The sequence below is a fragment of the Netta rufina genome, assembly GCF_964035555.1.
Source record: "Netta rufina genome assembly, chromosome: 21".
Lineage (NCBI taxonomy): Eukaryota > Metazoa > Chordata > Aves > Anseriformes > Anatidae > Netta > Netta rufina.
Window position 1 is genome coordinate 6,883,924 of NC_140145.1, and position 24,656 is coordinate 6,908,579.

General features: G+C 40.7%; 1 protein-coding gene across 1 annotated transcript; it reads left to right on the forward strand.

Annotated features, from left to right (window-relative positions):
* The first annotated feature begins 86 nt into the window (after window positions 1-86).
* RPA1 (replication protein A1) lies at window positions 87-22,834 on the forward strand. Its single transcript, XM_084299751.1, has 17 exons — window positions 87-183; window positions 517-564; window positions 1,023-1,101; window positions 1,675-1,783; window positions 2,592-2,680; window positions 7,291-7,377; window positions 8,505-8,637; window positions 9,529-9,631; window positions 10,758-10,826; window positions 10,971-11,163; window positions 12,309-12,448; window positions 14,071-14,219; window positions 15,429-15,558; window positions 16,588-16,764; window positions 18,034-18,141; window positions 21,394-21,480; window positions 21,812-22,834. Exons 1-17 carry the CDS (start codon window positions 151-153, stop codon window positions 21,917-21,919), a joined length of 1,842 nt encoding a protein of 613 aa, XP_084155877.1. The 5' UTR covers window positions 87-150; the 3' UTR covers window positions 21,920-22,834.
* Window positions 22,835-24,656: the final 1,822 nt, after the last annotated feature.

Consider the following 24,656-nt stretch of genomic DNA (forward strand, 5'->3'; position numbering starts at 1 on the left):
AGAACCCCAGGAGCGCTTCCGCCGTACAGGACCGGGCAGCCAATAGGGAAAGCCGGGATTGGTGACGTCATGACGCGCCGGAAGCGGGAGCGCGGCTCGGAGCGGCGGGAGGATTCGGCGGTGGCGGAGCGCGGCGGGAGCGGCGGCACCATGAGCGTGCGCCTCAGCGAGGGCGCCATCGCGGTGAGCGGCCCCCAGGCGGCCCCGAGCTCCGGGACCGGGCGGGGGAACGCGTTTGGGACCTCCTGGGCCCGGTTCGGGTTGTGGGGGGGTGCGAAGGTTGCGTGAGGCCTGGGGATGAGGGCTCGGGGCTGGGGGCGCGGCCCTGTGAGGGTGGCGGGGACCCGGTGCAGGCCCCGGCCCTGAGGGGAGCGGAGCGGGGCCGTGCTCTGAGGTGGTCCCGGCCCTCAGAGCCTCCGGGGGGGCCTTCTGGTTCCAGCCTGCCCCCCCTCGGGGTCTCCTCCAAGCACGCGTGGTGATGGCAGCTCGCTGAGGTTCTCTTTTTCTCCTCTCCAGGCCATCATGCAGGGGGAGAACATCAAACATCCCGTGCTGCAAGTCATCGTGAGTACTCCTGGCTGCCTCTTGCTGCTGGCGGGTTGGCGGTCAGCTTTGTTGCGGAGCCCAGTGTGGCTGACGTGCCCTCGATGTCGTTTAGAGTAATAGGTTTTGTGTGACTTGAGCTGTGCAGTTGGTAGCTGCTTTCAAGATATGCAAGTTCGCTTCGGCTATTAATTACAGAATGATTTGGGTTGGAAAGGACCTTAAAAACCACCTAACTCCAACCCCGTGCCGTGGGCAGGACGCCACCCCCTAGATCAGGTTGTCAAAGCCCCGTCCTGCCTGGCCTTGGACACCTCCAGGGATGAGACATCCACATCTTCCCTGGGCAGCCTGTTGCAGTGCCTCAGCACTCTGACAGCAAAGCATTTCCTCTTGATATCTAGAAGGTTTCGATTCATGCTTTTGACAGGCTTCTGAGGAAATGAGCAGGAAGTAATGACCTGCTGTTTTCTCCATAGAATACACGGGCTATTGCTACAGGAAATGGGCCTCCTCGTTACCGAGTGCTGATGAGCGATGGGGTTAACACGCTGTCCTGTAAGTATGAAAAGCTGCTGTGAGATTTTTATAAGCGGGGCAGTACTGATGATGCTGAAGTTTCAGGTTTAACGTCACGTTGCATAGTGATGAAAGAAGTATTGGATGAGAATGTGATGTAAATGGGTACTGCAGACTCTGAAGTGTGCAGCTGCATTTTAACACTCAGAAAAATTCCTTCTCTGGAACTTCTTTTGTGAGGTTTAAGCAATTAACTTGCTCTAGGATATAACCGAAGTGCAGAGATCTATATGTTTTTGTAACGCAGATTTTCAAAGTAATTATCTTGGTGTTTTTTTGTGATTTCTTTGATATATTATCATTTTAAAGGTCTTTTCCAAGATAAATGATTCTGTCATTGCACTCTGAAGTTTGGGAATAAATAAAATTAAGTGTATGTTCAGTGTTGGTGACTTGTTAGCTGTTACGCTGTTTTCTATGTGGTAGTTAACCAAGCAAATTGTAGGTCTAATGTAATGCTAGTAGACTGGCTGGAAAAGCGTACAGTTTTGGTAGATCCACTTAAGGCTGGCATGAGTAAATTGTTTCATCATATTTCTCCTATTTTTTCAGCCTTCATGTTGGCAACGCAGCTGAACTCTCTCGTGGAAGAGGAACGCTTATCAGCCCAGTGTATTTGCCAGGTTAACAGATTCATTGTCAACAGCTTGAAAGATGGAAGGTACGTACATTTCTTCAAGTAGGGTTCTACAAAAAGACAGGTGTGCTAGCAGATGCTCTGTCCTGGGTGACTAAGCAAAGACCAAATCCTTTTGATTAGGATTATCTGAAAATTGTAAGTCTTTAGGGTGCAGGAGGGAAAATACACAGCACAGGCATTTCAAGGATGTGACTCCAGCAGGTGTATGTGTGCCTAGCAAAGTGACTTAGTAATTGAAGACTTCCAATTAGAATACTCCAAATTGTGGTGGTTTCTTTTCAATTCACTAAAAACTACCTGATGTGGTAAAGAAACAGTGAAGATTTCGTGTCACTTTGGTGTTCTAAAATCTTTGGTCTATTATGAGACTTTAAGAGAAGCGAGTTAGGCACAGTAAAATGAGAAGAGGTCTGAGTGAAATGATCGTCTAACAGCTGTGTAAGTCTGGGAGAACATGATTGGAGGTTCTGCATCTGTTTTTATTCCACAATTTTCTGGAGGGAACGTAACTTCTTTTGAGGCAGGGAACGGATTCTCTTGTAAAATCTGTCATGGTTTCGATACTCTTGAAATGCTGTTTTTAGCCATTTTAGTGTGCCCATGCAGACTGCCATCGGCTGTCCTTGATGAAACACGATACTTTTTCAAGCCTACTTGTGAATCACGAAAGGGTTAAGCTGACAGTGGAGAGCTTTTGTTTTCCACCTCCCTTGTACAAAGAAGCAGCCCCTAATGGTTGCTTCTGGTATCTGCGCAGGAAGGATACTCAGTCTGATAAACTTGCAGAGGGAGCGAAAGTCTTTTGTAATTGTCTATTTTGTGTTTGTAGGAGAGTGGTTATCTTGATGGACTTAGATGTTCTAAAAACTGCTGATATGGTTGGTGGTAATATTGGCAATCCAGTGCCGTACAATGAAGGTGAGTATCCTCTGTGAACAAATACCTCATCCAAACACACTATCTGTTATGATAGTCTTTCAGCTGTCTTTCTTTGCCTTTAAAAAGAAGCAGTCAAGCATGTTCAGCTTTCTTATGCCTCCAGCAGTAATGTCTGTATCTCAAAAATCCTTTCTGTTTGTGTAACAAGTAGGGTTTGTCCATATTTTCACAAATTCTGCACCTTGTCTCTAGCTTCAGTCTCTAAATGGCATTGAGAATTATCCATACTCTGTGATAGCATTGACAGGTCTTTATTGTATGTTAGTGGTCTTTATATAGAGTTTCAGTAAGTATGTGAGAGCTGTTCAATATCTCTTTGTGATGAGTAACCAAGTAAGTTAGTTTTTCTTCTGTCTGGGAAGAAAATGTCAGGAGGAAGATGTAATAATGATCTATAAAACTAAGATGGCACGGAGCGGATGAATAAAGAATGACAAATTTCTTTTTTCTCTTCTGCATTCACTTGATGCTCTTTAGTTCTCATATTACCAGGTAGTGGTTTTAAAACAAAGGCTGTGCTACACCCCCAAACAGTGCATAGTTAAATTATGGAACATGCTGCTACATGAATTAGGTGCCAAAAATTGGCACAGGTTCAAAAAGCAATTAGGTTTAAAAAAAAAAAAAAATCCATTAAAGGCTGTTAAACATAACAATACATCCTCTGTGTGAATGTTAGGCTCAGGAAGCACTAAAACTTATATTGCTCGAAGTAGATAGACGAGATACCGTTAGGAAAACATGGCCAGCATACAGACTTCCCTAAGCATCTGGTCCTACACTGCCATCTGAAAAATGATGATGCTTTGGGTGGCCATTAAGCTGACCTCCCGTGAATCTTTTGCTTTCCCTTGCTTAAGTAACTGCATTCTTCATTTTCATGTGCTGACTTTACAGTTGTCAGGCAAACATTTTTCAGATTAGTATAATTTTTTCCCCCTGAGATGTTCAAAAGTATGTTCAGTTCTTGTAGTTCTCTTTCTTAAAAAGGGGGAGGATAATAAACACTCAAAGAAAATATTTGAACATCTCCAACATTGACGTACATACAGATAATGGCTGACATTTAATAGCAAATAGTTTTTTTCAGTGGATTTTTTTCATTTGTCTTTTTTCCTGGTGGAATTGAATTAATTTATCGCTAAGAACTAGTGGCAGCAACTCTCTGTAAGATATTTTGGACAAATGGTGGTAAGTACGCTGCCATTCTGGTTAAAGATCTACTTAACTAACTGAAGTTGAAATTAGCTTTTGTTGCAAAGATGTCTCTCTTCATCAGCTGTTCTTTTTCCTGGGGAATTAGAGGTGCGTTTGTTAAATGAGCCTAAAGAATCCTTTGTTCCTTTGATAGTTACTTCGCTGATTGCTGTTTAAAAAATGTGTTGACATCTCAGATTTTATGATTTAATCCCACAGTTGCTGTAGAGACCAGGATTTTCAGAACACCTATTGAGCAGACTGTTTTGTCTCTTTCTCCCATTTCCCTTGCTTGTGTGATAATACAAGAGCATGTTTCGTGGGAACTGTATGGTGTTCTTCTCTTGTCCTACTGTTGCTTAGAAACAACTGGAAATCTTCCCTCTTAGAGAACTGAGTTGCAAATATACCCTTAAGAGTATAACTTTTGGTAAAATTAAAATGATTTTGATCAAAGTTGTGTTCATTTGGACTTAAAAAAAAGTACTAAGCAATGAAGTATTCAAATCCAAAAGCTTTTGGAATTGGAAGTGTTATGGGTCTGTGATCACAGAAAGCATGAGCTTGCACTAGATGGTTAAGAGATGCCAAAATTGATGCAATGCATATTTTATTTTAACACATTATTCTGCAAAATTCATGCCTTTTTTTTTTTTTTTTGACATTAAATAAGGCTTCAGTTATGGAAGACAGCGGTAGTTTAGATTAGGTATGCTTAACCTATCCTTTATGCTCTGCAAGGCTGCCTCATTTGTCATGAAAGCCTTTGTAAAATGACAGAGGTATATCTGAAGTTGCAGGGTCTGTAAGCTTTTGTGTATGTATCGAGGGCTGATACTTGTGATGAATGCTCAGCTAATGCAGAATGAGTATATAAGAGCACTTTGTTTTTTTTCCATAAAAAAAAAAAAGTTTTTAGTCCTACTTTTCATCTTTCTTTAAATGCAGATCTCAAATTGCTCGACCTAGGATTAAATGCTATTCTTTCCTACCACAGTAGGACCCAGAGAGTGAGAAGATGCCTTTTGCCACTTTATGCTTGAGCAGTAGGTGGTTAATCTCCCTAACAAGGAAGCTGGAGATGCAATCTCTGTAATACACACCATAAAAACTTTTCAGGCGGCGTTTCATAATAGTATTATAGAAAATTAAGATTGAGCAGTTTAGTTCTTTGTAGAAAGCTATATGGTAATGTTATTACTGTCATTAATCTCATTGAAATTACTCTGATGTTGGACTTCATTCTTACTGTAACAATTACTTGCTACTTATGTTTAATTTCTGTCATTAATCTTTCAGCATTGAAATGCTTGTATACTTATACGTTTGCTTGAACTCTTCTTCCTTCCTGCTCTTCCCACCATTGCCTTTTGGTGTGCGTTTTTTCAAAGTGTGTTTTCCTCCTCTTCCTCCCCTGTGCTGCTGCTCGGTTCTGGAACAGGTCTTCGGTCATTATGGCCCTATAGCAAGACCTCTTGGTGACACTGGTTGGAGCCATAAGACTACTGCTGTACTGCTCTTACATTAGACTGGGCTAAGCTTAGCTCTGGTTTGACTAACCTGATATACATAGCAGAAATATGATCAGGTATTTTACGTGGGGGTGTTTTTTTTTTCCTTTTTTTTTTTCTTTCAGCTTCTGCTAATAAAAATTAACAGCAAAAAACAAGCAGAGGAATTGATTTTTTCTGAGCAACCTCAGTGATCTGTAGGGCACCAGCCACTACAAGTCATAGTTTAGGAGTCCCTCGACTCCAAAAGCAAGAAAATTTGAGAGATTTTCTCTGATTGTACGTTTGAACACGTGCACAGATCTGTTGTTATATTCTTAATGTGCTGAGAAATGCCAGGCTTTGGGTAGGCAACCAGTAAAGCATGATTTTGTGTTTCATAATATACAGGTATACTAATAGTGTGGTTTTTAAGCTTATTTTATCTTTTGTATTAAAATGTTTTTTTCCTAGGATTATTTGAAGCAGAAGTAAAAGGAAGTCTCTTATTGTTTCATATACACGTTCCTGTTCTTCTTGCAAATTCTTTCCCTACTCAGACGTATTTTCTCTTAAGTGGTTTGTTTGTGTTTTTTTTCCTTCCTCCCCTCTCATACAAAATGAATTTGGGGTGTAGCACTGACTGGGTCCTCTGAGTAAGTGAGGCAGCTGAATGAGGGTGAAATTTGGTTTCTCCATCTAGCGGATTCTGCAGTAAGTGCACGTTGCTGTTTGACGTCACGCAGTTGCTAGGGCAACTCCTGTCACCGTTTCACCACTGTGGCTACTGCGACAAGCAAGGAACGGACTGGTTATGTACAAAGACCTTGTTTTTGGTATTTTCTTAAATCTTTCTTTGGATTAAAGATACCTAGAAGGCTACCTCTGTAGGCTATGCAAAGTCAGGCTATGCAACATCAGGGTCTCCTTGTGTTGAATGCGCTCCTTTACTGTGCTTCTGTGCTATCCTTTCTTGCCATTCTGCTCTGGGATTCTCTACTTCTGTTCCTTGTGATAACCTTCTTTTCCACTTTCCCTGTCTATCTTGCTGTTCACACACCCACATCAGGGGGGACTTTGCCTGCTCAGGCCTAGGACTTCCTGCAGTCTGGTGGCTTAAGGAGGGGTTAGTTGGGTGCAAAGAGACAAAAATGTTGTGTATTTACTAATCTGGGAGCAAAATATTGTAGGAAAGTAATTATTTCTGTAAAGTAAGCCAAGTTTTTGGGTTTAGTCTTCTAATGTACGGTTTTTCTATATATGTCACTCTGCTCTTTCTTGTAATTTATCATTGGTGTAATGCAAGTAAAAGCCCTGGAATCTACAAACATGTACGATATGTGCTTACTGTGGCATGTTGTATCCCAAGAAAGGGCTGGTGAATGTGGAAATGATGACTTCCTCACCCCTATGTTAAATTTCTTCATTTTTGGAAATAAAACGTAGCAGCTGTTTTCTTTGTCTTGCTTTAACTGCAGGTTTGACTTCATCCAGTGTTTTCTGGGTCCTCTCCACATTTTAAGAAGGAATTCTACTGTTTTTTATCTTGGCTGTTAGGTAGTAGCAGAAACTACCTGTCAGAGCAATAGAAGCCTATAAAAACTGAGAAGTTGTCAAGATTACTTCAGTGCTGTCCTTTTAAATATCTGTCAACCCTGAATTCTTCTCAAGTAGAAAGCAGTTGCTTGAGGAAAGAGATCTGACTGAAATTCCTCCATGTAAATACCGTTCAACAGATAGTTTGCTACTGCTGTGCCTTATAGCACCTGAATTTTAGCATGTGTTCTGTGTTTAAAATTTTGTTTTCATACAAAACTTATTACTTCTTAGAAAGGCTTAAGGGTAGTTTTAATTACTGTGCTCCCTGCTGTACTAAATGACCTCTTTCCATTTGATTACCAGGGCAGGGGCAGCAGCGTTCCTCAGCTCCAGCAGCAAATGCAGCAGCCAACAAACCACAGCAACAAAATGGCAATGTGTCAGTAGCAGGTAAGAATAATGTTGGGCAAGAATTCTGGTTTCTGCTCGTGCACTACAAAACCACAGCTTAAACTTTAAAAAAACCCTTTCTATAGTAATGTTCTACAAGAAATTAATTAGACTAACCTGTAGCTTGGAAAGGTGAATTATCTCAAGAGCCTACTGTATATTTGAATTAAGAAAATCTGTCCCTGTTTCTGCTCTTGTCCAAGAAAGGAGAGGGGATGTAACAAAGAAAAGGAGGAAAAAAGAAGGGAAGCAACTTTGACAAAGCAGTGTAAACCAAACATCTAGTCCGAGGCAATTTTGTGTTCTTGAAGTGGTGCTCTCTGGACACCCAACTAGGCTACAGTGTGGAGCTGAGTAAAAGCTGTTTTTATCAGTGCTGAGCTATTGAGGCCAAACAGTTTAGGTGGTGCAGGACTGAAATTAATTTGATAGTACATCTATAAATACAATGTTTTGATCAAGATTTTAAATAGCAAGTTGCTGAAAAAGGCAGTTGATATAAATGTCAGCCTGTAGACTTATTTTTGAAACGAAGTTGTCAAAGTCCTAGCTCTTGGTACTGCTTAACTTGTCTGTATTCTTTATGCAGGTGTTTAAATACGATTATTTTTTTTAAATATTAAATTTTAACATTTGCTTACTCCAGCAGAAAACAAGTTTTTCCTTTCTGTGTTTCAAGCTGGTGATGAAAGCTCTACATTGATACATCAACAAGATTCTGTTTAGAATTAGCAGGATTGCCGTATATCAGGAGACTGGTTGTAGGGGTACAATATCTTAGTTGTTCCCCCGAGTGGTGTAGATCCAAACCTTCATGTGCTGCATTGTAGAAAATGTACTGCTAACTGGTTGTTTCCCACTTAGACTGTGTTTAACTGGCTCAGGGCACTTCTCCATTTCCAGTGTAAGCACTCTAAAAGTCTGAGTGTGTTTTTTCTGTGGCGGTTTGTAGCCTAAAAAATACTTGTGACCAGGAGAAGAAGTGATTCAATAAACTTTCAGTGTTATAAGGACACCACAGAGTTCTTGAATGAGTTGGTGTTAACCTCCCTTTTGTCTGCGTGGCTGAAATTCTGCATGCTTTGTTGCTTGTTTCTTTTTTTTTAATTCGTTTTTTTTTCTGAAAGGTCCTCCTGCTCCAAAGTACCACGCTCCCTCAAACCAGTTCAGTAAAGCGAGTGCTCCCAGCGCAATGAAGACACCAGGGGGATCTCAGGCTAAAGTAGTGCCGATTGCCAGCTTGAATCCATACCAATCTAAGTGAGTTTTAATGGTCTGCCAGGTATTAATCAATGTCACAGGCATGAAGGAACAACTTCTTTTTGCTTTATCATCCTTACAGAGATGTCTGAATCTCCGTTAAATCGTTCTTCATTAAGTTTTGACTTTATCAGTTAACCTGGGGAGGGGTGCAGGAAGGGCGGGGGAACAAAACAAAAAACCACACACTACGGAAACAACTGTACAGTTTTTTTTTATTATTTCATCAACACTGACAATGTGAGATTTGCCTTTCCATTGTCTTGGTGAAGCTGCCCTGCTGAGCTTGATAGGTTTTTAATATTTTAGTCAAAAATCAATTGACTTTTCTTTTTTCCTGAAGTGACCTTCTTTTTGATAAGTTAATGACAAAACAGCTCAGTAAGCTATTCACTTCAGCTACTGTTCTGTTGAAAAGCATGAGGATGTAATTATTTTGTGAATGACATTTTAAAGTTATGCAAACTGATTTGATTACCTAAGTTAAATGCAAATCCTATAATTGGGCTCTTGAGTTCTAACATGGCTATTCAGAACAGGCAAACTGCTCTACGAGAAGTGTACCCTGAAAAAGTAAAAGATTTGAGGCCTGCTTCTATGCAGAAGGATTGTTCACTGCTGTATTGTACTAGATGTTTTATGCTTGGCTTTGTTGTTGCTTTCTATACAACTTTCTGCCTTTAATGGTCGAGGCCATTAAAATAGAAAAGCAGCAGAAAGGCAGGTAGAGTTGCTGAGGTGCAGTGGAAAAATTCTGTCTTTTAAATAGTGACATCCCAGTTCCAAAGGTTGGTAAATCCAGTCTCTTCTAAAAATGAAAGAAAGAAAAAAAAGAAAAAAAAAAAAAAAGCATAAAAGAGGATGTAGAACTTTTTTATTGCACAATTTCAGGTGGACCATTTGCGCTCGTGTTACCCAAAAAGGCCAGATCCGCACATGGAGCAACTCCCGCGGGGAAGGAAAGCTCTTTTCTATAGAGCTTGTTGATGAAAGTGTAAGTGTTATGTGTTGAGAAAAAGATAATGTATGCCAGATGCTGATGAACTCTTTATAAAGACAGAATAGAGGAAATAAAGTGTATTACAGAAAATGTTTTTTATGACGACCGAAGTTCATATTCCTATATTCATTAACTTGAGCATCAGTGATCCAGTTCTTATCCAGAATGAAGTCTTGAATTTATGACATTACTGATTATTTTTCATCAAAGTCTATTCTATACTGTGTGACTCAATCTCTGCAGCCTCAAAATACGGTTGTTTAGGGAAACTGACAACCTAATACTTACGTTTATCATGTTTTCCTTTAGATTGAGAATGATATCTCGTCCTTACTTAGTTACATGTTACAGAACAAGGAGTGAGAGGAGCATTGCCTCCAAGTTATAAGCTTTCATTTTCGCAAGGAAATCAGAGTATAAATTATTGTAATACTAGGAAATTTCATCTGTGGTTTGTTTGGGGAATGGTATCTGGTTAATCTAACTAAACTCGCAGTTTATCAAACCTCTTATCAAATTACAGACTTCTGTCATGAAAACAAGATTCTGCAAGATTATATTTAGTGTAAAATGTGAGGTTAATAATGCAACGTGTTGTCACCAGCCATTTGTTTTCTCTGCATACTGTTAGTACTCTTTTTTGTTTTGTTTTTAAATTTATCTATTGAGTTTATAATTGCTATTAATTGTAATTTAAGGACTTGCCATCATGCATGAGTAGGAAGTATCACGGTAGACCTGTGTGCTAACTTGTAGAGCTAGGTGATTTATTTGAACTTTTTCTCTCCTTTAATGACAATTAATGCCAGTTTTAGGAGTACCTGTTCAAAGGTGTGCATATGATGGCAGTTCTTTTTGCATTTTGTTCTGGAACTCTAGAGATGCTAATGAGACTTGAATATGAGATGTGATGGTCAGGTGTAGAATATGCTGTTCTAGCTAGAACTACAAATCCAAGGAGAATGGTGTTTTTTTTCTCAAATGCCTGGAGCTAGCCTGGCAACCCACACTGTGCCTGTAGAACTGATGCCACTTAACAATGTGAAGGCTTTATTTTTTATTTACTTATTAATTTTCATGCTGAATTTCAGTTCTTACCAACTCTCCTGTTTTTCTCCAGGGTGAGATTAGAGCTACTGCGTTCAATGATCAAGCAGACAAGTTCTTTCCTCTCATTGAACTGAACAAGGTACAGTAGTACTGTGCTTTCATGGACTGACATGAGCTAGAAAAGAGGAGCTTCAGCGTAGCAAGGATTTTTAAAGGTGAACGCAATCCATTTTCTCTGTCTGACTTCCAATAACATCCTCTGTTTCATTGCTTTCTCCTCTAGGTATATTATTTTACCAAAGGCAATTTGAAGACTGCTAACAAGCAATATACAGCTGTTAAGAATGACTACGAGATTACATTCACTAATGAGACTTCAGTTGTGCTCTGTGATGATGCCCAGCATCTTCCATCTGTTCGGTTTGAGTTTGTATCCATCTCGGAGTTGGAGAACACACCCAAAGACTCAATTGTCGGTCAGTCTAAGTAGCGAAATGGCGAACTATAAGGCTTTGAAATTTTATTTTTGTCGCGAATACTGGGGGAGGCAGTGAGCAATACAATGCTTTGACTGTTTTGATCTCTTGAGTGAAATTAGCCAGTGGTGGTTGCCATTAAAAATGCCTTGGGTAATTATACTGTTAAGCAGTCTTTATCCCATTCTGCTAACAATGTGTAGTGATTTCTATGCAAACTTGTGCTTCAAACTAAAAGCAGTAAACGATACTTGTTTATTGTAGTATGATTGTTGTTTTCCACAGAAAAGGGTTGAAGGAAAAATGTCCTTGCTCAGCACGTGTGCGTTTCATACCTTCCATGATCTTGCTTGCTTTCGCTATCTAATTATCTTTGTAGTGATTTTGGCATAATTCATTGCATCCAAGTCCAAGTTGCATGACTGTTTTGGCTTGCTTTGTGAAGTATTGGAGGTTTGTTTTTCTGTAATTTGTTGGGCAGAGTACTCCGGAAAAATCAGAGGCTTGGGTGGGGGCGAGGGTTCTCAGGTTTCACAAGCACAAGATGCATGTGATTCAGAGGCATTCAGCTAGGAATTTTAAAGGTAGATCTCTCATGTTCAATAAGGGATAATGTCAGGGAGTTCAAAGGGCATGGCATTACCTCTTATTGCCCAAACATGCGACTTCCCAGGACTCACTGGATGTTTTGCATTGGAAGGGACCTCTAGAGGTCATCTGGTCCAACCCCCAAAACTTATCCAAGTTGCAGCTTAAGGCCTAGGGGGCTGCAGCGGGGGCACTAGCTGGTTGCTTGCTTGTGGCTGTCATTTTGAAACCCCTCGCTTGAGAGACTTCTTAACCAGCAGGGATCAGGAGCTGAAGTCCTTTGGCAGAATGTGACGGAAAGAGATCTCTAATGTGGCGAGGCTTGAATTTATGAATATCTTAATGAATTTGTCAACAAAATTAAAGCACTGAAGAATTTTGTAGTAGAGCGTTCCTGCCATAATACACTTAGTTTCCGTATCAGATTTGATTTGAATAGGGAGCAAGGATATTACAAGGTAAAAATCTGCCACTAGGAATGAATTCTTCTCTTGTGGTCTTGTATTTCCCAATTGTGACCCGTGAGCATCTCTAACTAAATTGTAACTCTTTTTCAGATGTAATTGGAATCTGTAAGAGCTATGAAGATGTCACTAAAATTACAGTGAAAGCTAGCAATAGGGAAGTATCAAAGAGGAATGTGCATCTGATGGATACATCAGGGAAACTGGTGACAGCTACGCTATGGGGAAATGAGGTATGTGCTCTCTTACCTGTTCTTAAGCAAACGTTCCTTTGTGTAGGGTGAGGAAATGCACGCTGTTGTCATCTGAGATGGGCATAGCACTGAGACAGAGTCCTGGGTGTTTGAGGATCGGGGCAGAAAGAAGGTGAAAGACTGTCTGGTTTCATTCAGGTGTGATGTTCTTAACCTTTTTCTGACAAACTGCTGACATGATCTGACTAATGTGTTCTGAACAACTGCAGACATTATGTCTCAAGCCCAAAGACTAGATAACAGACTTCTGGTTTAGAAAAGAATACGAGTTGTAGTTTGATTATCGGAAAGCCTGATGGCTATGGCTGTCTCGTTTGAGGTGAATTTTATTCTTAGGGTGGGATACTTGTTACCTTGCATAAATCCCTGCTTAACTAGGGGGTTGAAAGGCTGTATCCCAGACTAAGAGTTTAAAATGTCAGAGTTTTGGAACTGAAAGATTGTGTGGTTGTAGTAAAATGCTCCTTCACCACTGGAAAACAAAGTAGTTTGTCAAAAGGATAGTGTAGATTCTTAGGGATTTAGATTCTGGTCTATAAAACGGGAGTGATCCTGCCAGCTTGGCGGCGATGCTTTGTTGCTAAATGATCAAGTAGGTGGCTAAACATTAACCCTCTGCTGGTGGAAATGAAGTAAACTGAGGTTCAGTACCACAGAGTTTTGAGGTTGAACCAGCTTGTTACAGGAGAGGTTACCAGTGATGAATTTCTTGTGTAACTCTCAAGAGATCAGCGAGATCTGCATTTTACAAAGTTAAATCTTTTCACTCGTAGAGATAACAACAAGCATTGAGGGGAAGTGACTTACAGCCTGCAGCTGGTACATTTAGGGTTAGAATCTGTATCTGCCTAATAACAGTCATTGCCCTAACTGCCAAGCTGTTGTGTGTTATTTTGTATCCCATGGATACAGTGAATGCTTCTGTTAACTCTAGCTCATTTGTGGTCTTTAAGCACATGATCCTCTCCTTGCTCATTAGGTGGTGTGGGGTCCTGAAAATCTATACCTTTCAAAGCCTCTCTAGTGCCAAGAGGTTCTTTGTTAGTGTCAGACTTCACTTGGATAACAAACTGATGGCAACTGGACAGCATTAAAGCAGCTTTATGAGATTAAAAACAGAAAATGGAAAGTTGAGAAAAAGTGTTTGGTCAGCATACCTATGCTTCTACTTTTTAAGCTGTAGTAGAAGAGACGTGATTGGCTCAGTCAAGCCAAGTGAGTTGTTTGATGTCCTAAAGAGTGTGATCTGACCAAATAACCTCTGTTCGGAGAAACCTCCATTCCCATAACCCATCTCTGTTTCTAAAATCCTTGTGTAAAGCTCCCAAAGGAGGAGAGCAATCCATTTTCTCCAAACCAGTGGTGTATAGCTCCAGCATCAATATAGAGTTTCTCCAGTTCCCCGAGAAATGGAGTATTAGGATTGTTAGCTGCGTTTTCATAAATTTCTAGTGGTATTTTTGAAAACCATACCTCCCAAATATGGTAAGATAGTTTGATTTAGATTTTGTCTTTTGTCATGATCCATGAATTATGACCAGAAGTTCAGTATCTCTACAGTAGTGTACTTACTAATGCTTTTTTTTTTTCTGCACATGCAGGCTGACACATTTGATGGTTCTAGACAACCTGTGGTAGCCATCAAAGGAGCCCGAGTCTCTGATTTTGGTGGTAGAAGCCTCTCTGTCCTGTCGTCGAGTACAGTTGTTGTCAACCCTGATACCCCAGAGGCTTTTAAGCTTCGAGGATGGTATGACTGTGTTTGTGTTGATTCATTTCAGCCTGCTGTGAAGTATTCATTTTATTGTTTGTCTGAATTTGAGCAGTCTGTAAAGTACTGAGGAAGGGGAGCAGACGGTATGGGTTCCGTAGGAGTAGTGCACGCTGACCCAAAGCCTTGCGAGGCAGCGTGAAATCAGACTTTTGACCAACTCTACTTTGAGTAACTAGCTGAGAGAACAGTATTTATTTATTTATTTATAGTAGGCTTTTTCCACTTTATGTGTACTCTGTTAGTATGTACTGGAGGAACTGTTGACTTCTTACAGTGTCTCATCCTTATCAGATATTTTTCAGATAGCAAAATAGTTTCAGATAGTTTTGCTGTTGTCAGGAAAACAAAATGATTTCTTAGTGCTTCATTACTGCTTGTAGAGTAGGTAGTTGCTAAATTGTCTGCTGCAGCTCCTAGCACAGTGAGACGTGGTGTATGTGCTAATGGGGTGAAGTCCCTGCAGCATCAGGTTTTGTGAATCCTGAGTTCACGTTCTGGCTAAATCCTTCAAACACGGATAAAATATTTGTGTTGGCATTCGCCATTTGTCAGATTGAGCAGTGCTTCAGTACTTCAGAGGGTTGTTGAAGATGAAATTGATTGTGGGTCTTAGCTATTGCTGTCATATTTTAATTATGCTCAGTTTCTGAGTCCTTTTGGTGTGTTTCTTAAATCATAGAAAATGCCTGAATGGGATGATAGTACAATCTTTTTCTGAAAAGGAGTGCTTTCTTACTTTAACACAGGAGGCATAATTTGTTCAATGCTATTTTCTTTTTTCTTTTGAAGCTGCTGCAAAGATAATGGTACCGTGTAATTTAATTTTAATTATGGAAATATCTTGATGCCCTTAAATCTTGTTATCTGCCTGCCTTTAAGAAGCGTGCAGTGCGTGGTTTGACCACTAGCTGGCAAACAAATTGCAGTTATATAGAACAAAGCTGTCCTCCTTTTGTGGGTTTATAAAATACTGTGCTAATTAAGTCAGAGTATTAACTTATTCTGAAATGCTATTTTTGTTTGCAATATACACAAATTACTGTAATTGTTTCCTTTGCAATCATTGATTTTTAAAAAAGAAAAAAAAAATCCCGCACGTATTAAGTACATGAAACTAAACGTAAGCTTTTGATAAGTCTGCATGGTCTGCTATCCAAAAATAGAAGTGCATCTTTGTGGTTCCAGGTTTGACTCCGAGGGGCAGCTTCTGGAATGCTCCTCGATCTCTGATGTAAGAGGCTCAGCACCTGGGGTGAACACCAACTGGAAAACTTTGTATGAAGTCAAAGCTGAGAACTTGGGACAAGGAGATAAGGTAGAGCATGGCAGCTGAATGCAAGCCTTGTGTGTTGGAGAGGGGGATAACAAAAAGCTTTTTGGAAGTGTCACATTGTTGAGCAATACGTGCTTACTCTGTAGCTGTTTTTTGAGAGCTGAATCCAGGTTCATTGCTGATGTTGCAACATGATCCTTTGTTTGCAAGAGAATTCTGAGCCTTGCGTAAATAGTAAAAAATAGTCTACCCCAAAGATGTTTGCATCTTTGCAAATGTATATAAATAGCACGAGGTATTATAGGAGGAACAGGTGCATTAAGAGGAAGTGGTTTTCAAGGGTGCATGCTAGTTCAATAGAAAAGCTAGGAATAAGACCCACGGCTCTGGCATTCCAGTTCAGTAGCCTCTCTAGGCTTAAACTGCTCCTTGACTGGTTTAAAAACATTTTTGTGTTTCAAACTTAAGTGCTAAGCCATTCAGGATACAGAAGAACTTTTATCTAAGCACAAAACTTTACCTGTAATTCAGCGGTTTTCTGTGACATTTCTTGCACATGCTTCTTAATCAACCTCTGTTGATCTGTTGAAAGACTTGACTGTGGTCTTAAACCATTAGGATGATTATTTTACCGTGGCGAGTGGGTATTTTTGTTCTGTGGGCTATAGTTTAATCAAATGCTTATCTGTAATACTACACAGTAGGCTTTCTGGTTTTTGTACTGACTCCCAAAAGAAGCATAGGAAAGTGCAGAATCTTAATCCTGTGAAAAAGTAGAGATTTGAACGGACACAATGGAAAAGCAAATATGCTTTATCTAAAGAAAACCTGGCAATCAGAGTTTCCCGCAATGGAAACACAAAATAATCTTGCTGTAGAGACTTTGTTTAACATAATGGAAGCCTGGAAATGATTGCAACAGAGGGGTTGATTTACAGTTTCCCAATAATCCATAGCTGTTAAGCTTTCTAATCTTAAATATCCAAGTATGGGTGCCTTGCTTTGTAGTTAATTCAGAATTGGAAAACATTTGAGTGTTTTGAGGCTAATGTTGCACACTCACTCTCCTAGGCGGATTATTTTAGCTGTGTGGGCACAGTAGTACATCTGCGCAAAGAGAACTGTATGTACCAGGCCTGTCCCTCTCAGGATTGCAATAAGAAAGTGATAGACCAACAGAATGGACTGTATCGTTGTGAAAAGTGTGATCGTGAATTCCCCAATTTCAAGTACCGCATGATGCTTCTGGTAAGTACGTGGACTAGAGGAGCCCGGTGCTTTTCGCTAACTGCTTTCCCCGGACAGTCCAAGTTGAAATGTTTTGCAAGAACGGGGTCTTAGAAGTGCTGTTTGTCTGTAAAGTGCCTGTGGATGAGAGGATATTTAAACGGCTGGTATGCTGTACCTAGGTGAGGAATGTTTCATTGAGCTGATTAGCAGTTTGTTTTCCTAGTGCTCCAATTAAAAGCTTTTCTCTTTGCCAAAAAGTTGATGCTAGCTGAGTTGATGCTGGTTTCCAAGTGTACTATGCAGTGCAGAGTACAGATGGCCTACGCCTCTTCAGTAGTGAAGATAAACTGAAGTAAAATGGCATTTCTGGAGAGCAGTAATTGCACTTTTACAGCTGCTACCTATATTTAGTACATTTTTTTGTAGGTATTGTTCTGTCTCATGCTTTAATGGAGCCTGCTTCAGAGAGCTGTCTGAGGATTATTGTGATGCCCGCTTATCCCATAAGCGTTGAACCTTTTTCTGTTTTACATTATAAATTAGAGTTGTAGCTGCTGCTTAGAAATGCTGTGCCAGGTGGGCACGCAGAGAAAGGGGAACTATCCCTGCAATCTCACTAAAACATACACTGCTTCTGAATAATTTCTAGCAGATAACTTCTAGGAATACACGCACTACTTAACATAGCAGAGCCCCTCTCAGGGAATATAAAGGGAATACAGAGGTTAAAATTGTGGCCTTCGGAAGAGTTTCTCCTATTTTCACATTCCTAATTGTTAAAGCAGCCTCATATACAAGGCTAGTACTTGATCTGTTTACTGCTCTGTCTTGTCCTTGAACGTTTTGGTAGTTGTCTCATAGCACGGTACATGTATTTATGCTCCAGTTCTCGTGTCTGTAATAAGTAAATGCAGGCTGCAGTCTTGCTGGTGTCACCCTTGGATGCTACCATTCTGGGCTACCTGTTCTTGTTCACAGCCCATCAGTGGCAGAGGAAAGGAACTGAACATACATCATTGTGTCACGGGAAAAGACCAACAAGATCATAATAGTAAACAAAGTGCTATCGATATTAACTTACTTTAAATGACTGTGACGTTCTATGGAGCTCTTTTAAAAAGCAAAATAATATGTCATTGTCTTCAGCTCTGGTTATGGAAAGTACCGATGGTGCATGCAGCTTTTTAACTGTGAAATAAATCTCTCTCAGACTGTTGTACTTAAATATTAGGCAACTGGGGGATATTGTTTTTTGTCTGCTTAATTTGTTTGTTTTTGTTGATTTAGGTGACCATTGCAGACTGCCTAGAGTATCAGTGGGTGACTTGCTTCCAAGACACAGCAGAATTCATTCTTGGGCAAAGTGCTGCTTTCCTGGGAGAACTGAAGGAAAAGGTCAGTCAGCTAGCTTATTAAGTCTTTAGTAAATGTCTAGAAGTTGATCTGTGTTTTATACATCCCGTTGTTAGGCAGCCCTCAAATTTCCTGCTTTTTCTTATCGTACCTGTAAGGAAGTATTCTTGAGACATTGAATTAGAAGGAAACTTGGAGAAAGATGCAACGTGCCCGCAGAATACGAGTGCTGATCCAGCAGAGAGTGTGGTCTCTATGTGCAGACGTACAGAACTCCTAAGTTGAGACATGGCAAGGGCATTGGATTATGTTCACATAGTTTCAGCAGAAATTAATAGCATTATTAAAACAAATTGAAAAGGCCCACTGGAAGAAAGGGATAATCTGCATCATCTGACAAGAACACGATCTTGCCCATTCTCTGAGCTGATGGGCCAACTCAGGGGTCTGGTGGCCAGAGATTTCCTCCAGATGTTAGGCTTCAGAATCTTTTGCAAGTTCACAAATCATTGCTTCTCCGTAGTCTGAAGTTCTTGGCAGGGACTTTACTCTTCTCAGAATTATTTTCCATGGGCCATCTGCCTGGAGAACAGAGATTTGACTGGTTTTCCCCATAGTTTGCTCCCACAATCAGTCCGTCTACCTCTGAGCTCTTTTGACTTTTAAGCTGAAGATCAGCCTGTCCTTATCACCTGGACCTTGAGAGACAGCTGGCTGCTTGTCAGCCCTCAAGGTTGTAGTGCTATTGACAGCTTTAACACATTGACTACAGTTGAAAGGACAGGCTGTTTTATCATTGTACCTAGATTGGAAGGATATGTGAAAAACTGTTTTAGCCATGAATACTAACAGCGTTATTTCTCATGTGTTCCAAAAAATTGTTTACAAAACCAAAAAGTTCCAGAACGCTTTGTATGTATCTTTGTAAGTAGGCAGGAAGCTTTTTGAACTAATGTGTGTTTGCCTTCTTCTGAAGGCTCTTTTTTTTTCACCAAGTATTACCAGAAACTTTGTGGGCAATACGAAAACTATGACTTTTAAAATAGGTCATTTGCAGAGATGCTTTAGTAATCTTTGTTTGGCAGATTAGAACAGTTTTTAAGGTGGCTGTAAGCCATTAAACACTAACAGACAGTATTTTCTTCCCTCTGTCTCTGTGCTTCTCTGCTGCATTTTCCTTTCTTCCTACCAAAATAATCTCTTCTTGCTTTTAGTTGTCTACTATATAAAATCTGTGTGGTTTTATTTCGTAATGATGTGGAAAACAGATTAAGTTATTGAATTGTATATGAACACTGCTGTGCTTCCAGGCTAAGGCTATAGTATGATTGATATTAGGGCTCCATAGATATTCCAGATGTTGGTTAACCTATTGGTTGGTTGTGGGAGGAAATGAGCCAGAAGGGATTCTTGAGGCTGTAATCCTGATTGTCCCGAGACGCTGTTGTAGACCTCATCCATTTCTACGAAGTGGGGCTAGTTTTCCTGTAATTTACATACAGGAATGGTGTTTGGAAATTTCCTGCACTTTTATTCTGTAAGGTAAGTGGCACAAAGCTTGTGGTTGTTAGATGCTGAAACTTTTGTGGTATCCTGAAGGCTGGACACCTCTGCTCTGTAGGAAGATGTATTGCTATGGCATTCTAATTAGATGTGCCTACACTTCTGAATTTCCATTTTCAGACATTCTTAACTTGTCAATATTTTCTTAGTTCAGTCATGCTTAATCTCTGCTAGAGTTCAAACAAAATTTCTTAGTCACTTCTAATGCTGAAGAGAGTGGGGAAGGAGAGACAGCAGATCCTATGTAACAATACAAACATGTAATGTCTTTTGAAGAGCTGTCTAATGGAAATGGCCACGGATAGAAAATGGAGTATAATATGGAATGAGCCCTTGAGCAGGAATGCTTTGTGTTCCAGGAGAAATTGGTTTTGATTTGACACTTTTATGAGCTTTAAAAACGGTACTCGATGCATTTTCAGTAAGCTTATCTTAGTGTTTTTTCTCTGAAGACCTCATCCAGTGCCCTGTGAAGTTGGTGGAAGTCAACTGCTTACAGGGTGTATTGAGTCCACGTACAGCCATGCCGTGCTAAGCATAGATGTGCATGCAAGGTCTTTCATCTCCTTCTCTGCCGTACTTGTTATGAAAGGAGGTAATGCAGAGCAGCAGTGACTGGTGTGCTAACAGCATTTTCCGCTCACTAATGGTCCGTGTAGTTTGTGGCAGAGGTGGAAACAGGAGCCAAACACTTCATAAAGCGAGCTTTCTCATCTAATCCATATGATGGTCACAAGAAAGGGTTTTCAATATTCAGGAAGCATATGCTGAAATGTTGCAGTCTGCAGCTGGCTACATGTTCTCCTTCATTTGTTGTACCTTCCTAAATCTTAGAAGAATCACCCTGTAGTGTAAAAGAGGGCCGCATGCTTTAAAACCAGCAGTTTTCATACTTGAAATGTGAGTGAAACTGAGATGGGTTCAGCTCTGGACCAAATGCTCTGTCACCTTCTGGACTGACTGATCAAGTCAAGTGCGTTTGGTAGAGAGCTGTGATGGTAATTGCATGTCTGTATCATCACAGGGCAGCAGGATTTTGGTGGAATGTCAGCGAAGATTTTATAATGCGTTTTTACAAAAATAAACTTTTTTTCCATGGTCTTCACAACTTGTCTAATTCTTTTCTACTGTTTTGACAAATTGTCTGTAATAAATGATGATTATGTTTAGTATTCATATGGTAATTAGAAGTAGCTTATGCTGTAAATGTGACATGGTCTTCTAGTGGTTATAAAAGCACTTTCAAAACATGCATCCACTTTTTATGGAGCATCCTCTTAAATAGGTCTGTCAGGATGTGAAGGATACATACAACCTTGATGTATAAGCAGAGGAGCTGAATGCTTAATAAGACAATTAATAGGGAAGTAGTTAACTCTGTCAGTGTCTGATTGTTGCAGAACATCAGAAATAGCCAGTTAAGCTGCGTGAGAGAATCTTATGCAGATTTATGTTTTCGTTCTGTATTTCTGGATGCAGGCGCACTGCAGCTATACATTGTTTTGTTTAGGTTGCTAAAAAGATTTTTCACTCTGAACTAAATTTTCTGTCAAAAACTTTAAGCTATTATTTTGGCATCTAAAATTTGATGGAAAATTCAGGTCTGCGTGCATGATCCAGTTAGTTCCAATATTTTGCCAATATCAGCAAGAGATGAACTGTTCTGAAAATTCCTGGTACTACCAGAAGCTTGGGTGACTGCAGCTGATGTGTCTTTTGTCCTTCTCACAGAATGAGCAGGCATTTGAAGAAGTCTTCCAAAATGCCAACTTCAACACGTATGAGTTCAGGATCAGAGTAAAACTGGAGACTTACAATGTAAGTATCCTCCAAAATGCAAATAATGTAGCATATGGCTTTTGCAGTTTGACTTGCCTCCATAAGAGATGGCTTCCTCCTCTTATGTTTGTGCAGAGAAGTTTCCTAAGGTACTCGCTCACAGCAAATACTGTCAGCCTTGGTCACTGCCTTTAAAGCTGCTCCCTCTCAGGTTCCTCAAATCTGGCTTGTAGCCAGAGTGTGGCTGCTCTGGGAGTCAGGTTTGCTCACCTAGCTAACCCTGGTACCAAGAACAGTGAGGGCAGGAGGAGGTTAGGACTGAGCATTCTTTTGCTGAGCACTCTTTGCATGCCATTTTTCTCTTTCACAGGACGAATCCCGTATTAAGGCTACAGCAATGGATGTCAAACCCGTAAACTACAGAGAATACAGCAAGAGGTTGATCGCAAACATCAGGAGAAATGCTCAGCTAGGATGAGAAGGCTGCTGCTAATTCATCAAAGCTAAAACTTGCAGGAAGAACTCAAAGAGAGGATGTTACACTGACTTTTTCCTTACCCCATGTATGACAATTTGGCATTAGTTATACCATGCATGGTAGTCCAGCGTAGTGGGCTAAGTGATTTAATTCATTTCTCTGAAGATAAGCCCCTGGTGACTAAGAGTGCACTGAAATGGCCATGATGCTGGAGACTGTTGTGGTCTATTAAACTGTGACAGTGCTAAAGAGGATTCTCTAGACAGATTGTCAGTATCTTTAGACAAAGCACTCAGAATGTCTGAAGTAACTTTGCTTTCTCTCTGTACGTAAAGCTGAATTATATAACCACTGTGTCGTCTTTGCAAGGAAGTAGTGACAACCGTGGCACTTGGACTTGTTCAGCAGAGGGTAGGAGGAAGAGCATCATGCAGCTTTCAGACGTGGACGAAGGCGAACAGGTCTATTAGCACAAGTTAGTTCTTTTCTGTAGAATTCAAAGGCTTTCTTTTTCCACAGGTGCCATGCAGTTGTTAATGCTTGGAATGGCAATATGGTAGAATTATTAATCAAAGACATATCTCTTATATCTGAAGAATATCCTTCCTTCAGGGTTTAATAGACTGAGTCAGATGGGTCTGATATTAATCAAAATTGTCTCTTCTGAGGAAGGCAGATAAGCATTGACTCTCCATCCCCCAGGGAAATCTAGGCAACTACAAAGCATTGCTTTAGTTTTCACTTCAATTAATACTATAGGTTTTTGACTGATTTAGCGCACTTTTCCTGCCCGTATATATTTTGTATGTCTGTATGTTCACTTTCTTTAGTTGTATTTGTAATGATGTTAATCAGAAACAGGTCTTTCAAGGGGGGGGAGCTTTGTTTGAATAAACACTGTTTAATTCCTGTGTAGTGAATTTTGCTTTCTTTGAACACCAAAGACTTCTCGTTACTGGAAAGCAATTAATTAGCTTTCATAATAAGCATTCACTTGGGGGAGATGTTACCTTATTACAAACTCTAAGGTTAGAGTGAAGAATGGAGAGACTTCTTTGCCTGATGTTAACAGCATGGAAATGCAGTGATATTTTCACCATTTCTGTGCCTGAGAATGCTGATGAGCTGGCACTTCTGGGATTTTTATTGACGTTTACACAGCAGTCTAAAACTAACCAGGCTTTGAGATTTGTTCAGACATAGAGCTAGTACAGAAAACAGTAATTATGCTACTGGGCTTTTCAGTCAGCAGAGCATGCTAGCTCTGTGTGCTCCTAATCACATTAATTATGTGTTCCCTGGCTGCAGCTCACAGCTTGGCATTTGCTGCACAGCTCCAAGCATCCAGGCAATACTGCAGTGGGTAGCTGGTAGCAAACCTGAAATTTTATTTATTTATTTTGCGCCGTAGAGCGCTGTTTCTTCACGTATTCATGTGGTGCCCTCGTTTCCTGTTTGTCATCTTTAAGTCTTTATGTTTAGGAGCTGTAAATGCCACTTCCATTGATGGACATGAAGGACATTATCCTAGGCCCATTAATTGCACAAACAGCCCCTTCTTTTTTGGATCCTGAGGATCATGACTGGGTTCTTCTGCTGATGCCTTGAATTTTTTATTGAAGTATTTGTTCCCTCTGACCTTGCTTATAAAGCATTGACTAGAAAATTACAGTCTTCAGTGTGGATCCGGACTGACAAATGGTAGGTTAGCGGTGATAATCTATCTTTCCACTCTGCTAACCAGTCTTCTAGTTCTGCTCCTCCCTTTCTGTCCCCCCTTTCCCAGCTGAGGAGACTGAGCAAAATGCTCCTGGAGGCTATTTTGAAGTCTCAGGCCTGTGTACACCGGCAGGTTTTACGGGCAGCTGTGTTAGCACGGATTTGCTGGCAGTGCAGCTTCGTGAGACGATGTCGCACACCTGGGGCAGCTCGTTCTCCCCGAGGGACTGGCTGCACAGCCCTAGCACCGGCTTTACTGTGCCGTCAGCCAGAGCACCAGAGATGGCAGGTATCAATACTCGGGAGTATTGAGGTGTCGGGAAGAGCCGAGTGACCTTGAGAACTGGAACAGAAAATCAACTTCAACAGTTGGTGTGAAAAGTCATTTATTTGAGGACTAATAAAAAAAAAAGAAAAACCTGCTATAAAGTGGGTGCTCATTAGTGACTGAAGAGTTGGAGGGTTTTAATCATGCTTTAATCAGCTAGTATATGATAAAAACATCAAGCTATGTAAGGCAAGGTATTTCTAGTGTAGCTATACAAGTACGATAGGATTATATAAGCCTCTGGTGTGAGATCTCATCTCGAATGCAATGTACGGTTCTGGTCTGCATATAGAGGCAAAAAAGAATCTCAGCTGGGGCGAATACAGAGGAGGACTATACACTGAGTAGGAGAACGAAGAGCTTTTTTAGGAGGGGCCTGGAAGAGCTAATTTAGCAAAATGATTCCCGGGAGGGGGATATGGCTTATATAAAACATATATGTGGATCTTGGCTACCTCTCTTCCTTCCCCTGATCGCGGGCTCGAGCTGTGGAAGGGAACTGGTTAAGGAGAAGTTGGTCAGCCCAAAGAGAGCGAGGTTCTGCAGCAGCCTCTGGGCCAGGAGGGAGGGCAGGAAAGGTGCAGCCAGGTCCTGGTCCTTGTCCTCACCTCCCAGCTCATTGCGGAGCGGCTGCTGTTACCCAAACCCTGGTGTCACCGCAGCTGCTAACGGGGGGCAGTGGAAAAGGGG

Bases quoted from the DNA above. Each gene is read 5' to 3' on its own strand.
- RPA1 (XM_084299751.1), top strand. From the start codon at position 151: ATGAGCGTGCGCCTCAGCGAGGGCGCCATCGCG. The intron at 1,784-2,591 runs GTACGTACATTT...TTGTGTTTGTAG, and splicing joins AACAGCTTGAAAGATGGAAG to GAGAGTGGTTATCTTGATGG. The intron at 7,378-8,504 runs GTAAGAATAATG...TTTTTCTGAAAG, and splicing joins TGGCAATGTGTCAGTAGCAG to GTCCTCCTGCTCCAAAGTAC.